General features: G+C 39.2%; 1 protein-coding gene across 1 annotated transcript; it reads left to right on the top strand.

Annotated features, from left to right (window-relative positions):
- The first annotated feature begins 3942 nt into the window (after positions 1-3942).
- Positions 3943-5139, top strand: LOC112039472 (uncharacterized). The gene has a single exon (XM_024072348.1). It carries the CDS (start codon positions 3943-3945, stop codon positions 5137-5139), a length of 1197 nt encoding a protein of 398 aa, XP_023928116.1.
- The last annotated feature ends 1127 nt before the right edge of the window (positions 5140-6266 follow it).

Here is a 6266-nt window from a genome sequence, read left to right as displayed (position 1 = left end):
GGAGTGTTGAAAGTGGGTAAAAAGAGGTGTGGACTGAGGGTGGCTATAATAAGCATTAATTCAACCACAAACTGCTTGTGAATGATGCGTTCTTTGAAATTTGTGTGAAAAGGGGCAAAAAATCTGGGACCCTACTTTAGGGCAAAATGTAAAGAGAACTTTGTGAATTTAGGATTAGTGGCAAGTGATTTCTTGTGGTTTTGGTTTAGAAAATTAACTCTGAATGAAGTACAGTGGCAAAATTTGTTCTTCTATTCAACTTCTGTTGATTCAGTGGATGAAAAATATTCATCTCCATGTACCATCCACCAATGTCTAACAACCCAAAATGAGCCATAAATAAAACCGAAAACAAAGCAAAAACTTGAAGTACCAAGTTCCTGGCCATGTCTCTGAAAGTACTAAATCTTTTTGCGTCTATATGGTATGTATTGACAGGTACGGCATGTATTCTTTTTTTGACAATTGGCAGAAATGAGACATGCCACTTATTTCCATTCAAGTTTAGGTTTGTTTGTTTTCTTGTGCTTGGTTGTGACCAAATCTAAGTCTATGTTGGTTTGTTTTCTTGTGCTCGGTTACAACTTGCAAGAATGCAGATTCTGACCAAATCTAGTGCTTGTTTCGCCCGGGGGGCTCCTTCACCCAAATGAAGCCTGAAGCCTTATGATATAGCTATGATGATTCCTTCTTTCTTGGCGTTCTCTTTCTTTGTTATGCAAACTTAACAATTAGTGGAAAGAAAATCTATAATGTTAGATTCACAACATTTTTATAACAAATCTTATGTGGCAAATTATTATCTTTTTGTCTACTAGTAATAACTTGCTACTTAAGATTTATTGTGAAATTATTGTAAAAATATTGTAGATGTAACGTTTCTCATTTTTAATTCCCCTAAATTACTAGAGATTGGTTCAAGTTACATCTGGTGTAACTTTATAAGAGTTACACCATTTTTAGACCATAGATTCTCATTAGATCTAACGGTGATAAATTACCACTTGCTATCTCATTAATACAGAATTATTGTATGCCAAGTCAACTACTTTTACTGAATTTTTTCACACTTATTGCCCAACATCCCTCAATCACCTTCCCAGTTCCCACTACCGCGGTACAACCCCTCTAGAAAAAGTGCCAGACTTGGCCATTCCATGGAGATCATTGAAAAATAAAAATATTACAGAGTTCTCTTTTTGAGTCTCATGAAAATATCTTTGAAACAGGTCTCTTTCCATGAGAGTCTTAAGGCTAGAGAATTTCTTGACTAGACCTGTACCATCTTGCAACTCACAACAAGAATTAGAATGCTCTTAAACTTAACTCCGGGTATTTTCAAAAACTTGTCATCACTCCAAAAATCACCATCTCTGCACCTTCCTCAAAATCACGATTTTAAAACTATACACCTGCACCTTCTCTGCACATCTTTAGAGAATATACTCGGATTTACAATTACACCAAATATAAAAAATATCTAATTTGATGGTGATTTTGGATCACCATGTCAAAAATTTAAGATATGATTTTGGATCACCAGATATCAAAATTCACCATCTCTGCACCTTCCAAAAATCACGATTTTAAAACTGTATTTATGCCATTTTGTTCATGAGTATTGACAAGAGGGACAAAGTTTTACAACGTCACAAATAATTGTACTAGCATAGCACAGCTTGTGTTGAAGAACTGTTTGGCCAACATTTAGGGCACGAAAATATAAGGAATCTTCAAAGGTTCCAAGGGAAAAATCATGAAAAGTTGTGCATTTGTTAGAGTCTATTGAAACTTTTCTATTGATTAATGCAAGTTCTTGCTTTCTGTTTGCATTTACTTGTTTTCCTTCTCTATCTCTTTCTCTTTGTTTTCCTTCTCACAAACCTCTAATGTAGTGTTCTGCAGTTATTTTTTTATTATTATTTTTTCTTCTTCTGCTGGCAATCTATCAACAATGGTGGAGGAGAAAGAGATAGAGAGTGTGTGTGTTTATTGAAGACTTTTTTGGAAGTATGGAAGTTGAGTACACCCTGACCTAACGTTCAAGCGAAGAGGAAGATGAGTTACACCGTAGTGTAAAGAAATTTAAAGATAGCCATGGAGCAAGAAGCTTCTCTCAGCCGAGACTACTTGTCAGCTATAAGGACACCCTTGTGGGTGATAATCCTGGAGCCTATCAACAAGCCTTCCAGGTGGATAAAATTTGGGAGGATAGTTATAAATCAAATTCAGAACTTGAGCCTTTAGTTGAGGGGATGGCAGAAGTCACGCTCTCAAAGGTGCGTATCAAAGCACCATGGTCGAAGGCTTTGATCGTGAAAGTGTATGGTAAGTCTGTGGGTTTTAATTACCTCACTTTCAAAATCAATGCATTATGGAAACCTATAGCTAGGATGGACTGTGTAAATTTGGGAAAAGACTATTTTCTAATCCGGTTTAGTAACGATGAGGATTATGATAAGGTTTTGCGTGGTGGGCCTTGGTTTGTAGGGGGACATTTCCTTGCTATCAAACCTTGGGAGCCTTATTTCAAAGCTTCTGAGGCTAAGCTTACTTCAATAGCGGTGTGGGTAAGGTTTCCTGAACTCCCAATTGAGTTCTATGATACCTCAGTCCTCAAAGAAATAAGGAGTGCGATTGGCCCGGTTTTGCGCATAGACTCTTATACTGCATTTGAGTCTTGTGAAAGTTATGCAAGGCTTTGCATCTAGGTTAATTTAGATAAGCCTCTTATCAAGTCAATTTGAATAGGCAGATTAGTTCAGCAAGTGTTGTATGAAGGCATATCCACTCTTTGTTTTTGTTGTGGAAGACTAGGACATAAGCAGGAGAACTGTAGCTACCGTATTGGGTCAGTGACTAGAGATGGTGAGGAACCAAACTCTCCTAAACCTGTCAATCATTAGGATAATGCCCAGTCCGAAATGAACTATAGGCCTTGGATGGTTGTTTCTAGGAAAAGAAACCCGGTTAAATCTGAACGAGGGCGTGGACACACTAAAGTTAGCACTTCTTCAGGTAATGTTTTGAAGAGCAGCTTGGTCATTCGTGACAATACTTTTAAGGGTAAGATTGGCAATATTGATGCTAACGTCTGCCATGGGGAAGGGATTAGATGTGATAATTCTTTTTCCAAGATATTTGATGATGATGGCATATCTAAGGCACGTAAGAATCAAGTCATTTCAACACAAGAGATGGACTTGTGTCAGGAAGCATTGAACAAAGGGAAAATGCCTGAAGGTAGAGTTTTAGAGGTTTCTCGAATTAAGTCATCTTAGAAAAGTAAACAAAAAGGGGTTAAAGGACTGGGAGTTAAAAATTCTAAGAGCTTAAAAGGAGGCAAATCGCAAAAACGTTCTCTCTTTGAGTCTGACAAGGTTGAAGAGCTCTCTCAACATTTTGAGCAGCCAGGTAATAGCGGATATGAAGGAGATAACGTTCGGGATGTGCACAATTCCACAAGCAGGATGGGTAATGCGATACAAGAACAGGACTGTGATCATTCCCGACGAGGTTATCGCACAGATAAAGGCTGCTCTGACGGAAGTTCTGGGGTGGTTCCAGAAGGAGCTGAGCTAGGCTTGGAAGCATTTGTTTTCAATAACCCCACTGAGTATACAGATGTGAGATTTACCTCTAGATCACCCAGCATGGAACCTCACTCCCAATTAGTGGTGGAAGTTCTTCATGGATCTTCCCGAAATCTCATTGGAGAAGGCAAAGGAGCTGAGCAGGCAGCGGAGACCTCCAGTCATGCCTCATTGGGACGAGACAGGGTGGATTATACAAGAAAGGAGGCTGGTGGATTTCAGGGGAATGGCCATGGCTCATTTGGGGAATCATCCCACCTTAAATTTAATCCAATTAATGGACCCAATTCAGAGGTGCGATGTGCTTCTATGCAGCAGGGAGGACATCTTAGGTATTCTTAAGCATATGATGGTGTGGAAGCCAGACTGGGTGGCTTCCAAGGACATACTGAGGAGGATGGGATGGAGTGTGGTGGAGACAACCATGATGAACTCTAACCCTCCAGAGATTGAGGTTCCTCTTGGAAATTTTGTGAAGATGAATATTCTATTTTGGAATTGCAGAGGTGCTCTGAATGTAGACTTCAAGAGAAGAATTTTTGAGATGGTTATTAATCACCACCCTTCAATCATGGTGATCACAGAAACTAGAGTTGGTGGAGATAGGGCTGCTAGAATTATTGAAGATTTACCTTTTGATGGAAGCATAGTCACTGAGACCATTGGCTACGCAGGGAGTTTATGGCTCCTATGGAAAACAGATGATGTAGATGTGATGCTCTTGTCTTCTTTTGAACAGGAGATTCATGCGACTGTTAAGGTGCATAATTCTGATCCTATCTGGCTTATTTCTACTATATATGCTAGACCTAGGTTGTCTGAGAGAAGAATTTTATGGGATAGTCTTAAAGCTGTTGCTCAGCTTCACAATCTACCTTGGCTTATGCTTGGAGACTTTAATGAAGTTTTGAGTAGTGAAGATAAATTCGGAGGGAATCAAGTGAGTTTAAATAGGACTCTCCAATTTAAAGAATGTTCGGATGTTTGTAATATGTTGGACTTGGGGTTTACTGGGTCTAAGTATACTTGGACTAACCGAAGGCCCATCTTTGATCTTATTCTTGAGAGAATTGATAGATATTTTGCCAATCCTTCGTGGAGAATTCTTTTTCCTGAAGCTGCAATGACCCATTTGCCAAGGACCTGTTCGAATCACTGTCCAATTTTAGTCGAATTACTTGGGTCTACTCCTCCTGGTCCGAACAAACCTTTTTGTTTCCACACTATGTGGCTCTTACATCCAGGATTTCCAAATATTGTTCAGGAGGCTTGGACTGAAGACGGAGATCTTCAAGGAGCTATTTTGGAATTCGTTAGTAAAGCTAAGCATTGGAATTACAATGTTTTTGGGAATTTATTTGCCAAGAAGAAAAGAGTTTTGGCCAGAATTAATGGTGCTCAAAAATCTTTGGCGAGCAGACCAAGTGAATTCCTCTTGACCTTGGAGAAACAACTTATAGAGGAATATTTTTTTAATTTTACTCCAGGAAGAGGAATATTGGGCACTGAAGTCAAGATTGAATGTAGCTACGTTTGGAGACCGTAATACAAATTTTTTCCATTTCTCCACACTAGTTAGGCGTCACAGAAACAAAATCCATTGTTTAAAGGATTCTTTGGGGAATTGGATCATGGATGAGAATGTGATCAAGAGACATATTAATTGTGGTTTTGAAAAGCTTTACTCTTCGGAGCTGGGTATGTCTTCAATGTTCTCATCAGTCACTTCTTTCTCGTGCTGCTTCCTATTTGCTAAAAATGGCCTGGGCATTAGCAGTGGGGTCACCGATGAAGACATTAGAGCTGCCCTATGGTCATTAAAACCATTTAAAGCTCTTAGGCCTGATGGCCTTCATGCGGGCTTCTTTCAGTATTTCTGGGCAGAAGTGGGTGGTTCTGTTTGTGCAAAGGTTAAGAGAGTTTTTGATACAGGGGTAGTTCCTAAGTTTCTTAATGAGACGCTAATTACGCTTATACCCAAATGCCAAAACCCAGAATCATTAAGCAACTATAAACCTATTAGTTTGTGTAATTCCGTCTATAAGATTGTCTCTAAAATCATTGTGGCGCGCATTAGACCCTTCCTGAGTAGTTTGATTTCTCCTATGCAAGCTGCTTTTGTGCCTGGGCGTAGAGGATCAGATAATGTTATCATTGCTCAGGAGCTTGTTTACACACTGGATAGGAAAAAAGGGGCAACGGGTTATATGGCAATCAAACTAGATTTGGAGAAAGCCTATGATAGACTTAAGTGGAGCTTTATCCACAAGGTGTTACAAGCTTTCCATTTGCCCCCAAATCTGATCAAAGTAATCATGGGATGTGTGACTACTACTAGAATCTCGGTTCTGGTCAATGGGGGAGTTTTGGATTCCTTTAATCCCTCGAGAGATATTAGGCAGGGTGACCCCCTGTCACCTTACTTATTTATATTGTGTATGGAGTGTTTAAGTCATTTAATTGAGCTTAAGTGTAGGGATGGCGATTGGACGCCTCTAACAGCTTCTCGGGGTAATATGGGAGTTTCCTATTTATTATTTGCGGTTGATATAATTTTGTTTAGTAAAGTGGACACTAAGGCATGTAATGCCATTGCTGAAGTGTTGGAGAAGTTCTGTAAAGTGTTTGGATAGAAAATTAGTCAAAGTAAGTCCCATGTTTACTATTCCCCTA

Source organism: Quercus suber, unplaced genomic scaffold, assembly GCF_002906115.3.
Source record: "Quercus suber isolate HL8 unplaced genomic scaffold, Cork oak 2.0 scaffold_45, whole genome shotgun sequence".
NCBI classification, from domain to species: Eukaryota; Viridiplantae; Streptophyta; class Magnoliopsida; order Fagales; family Fagaceae; genus Quercus; species Quercus suber.
Note: the sequence above shows the minus strand (reverse complement) of the source record. Positions and strands in the feature narration are given on the sequence as shown.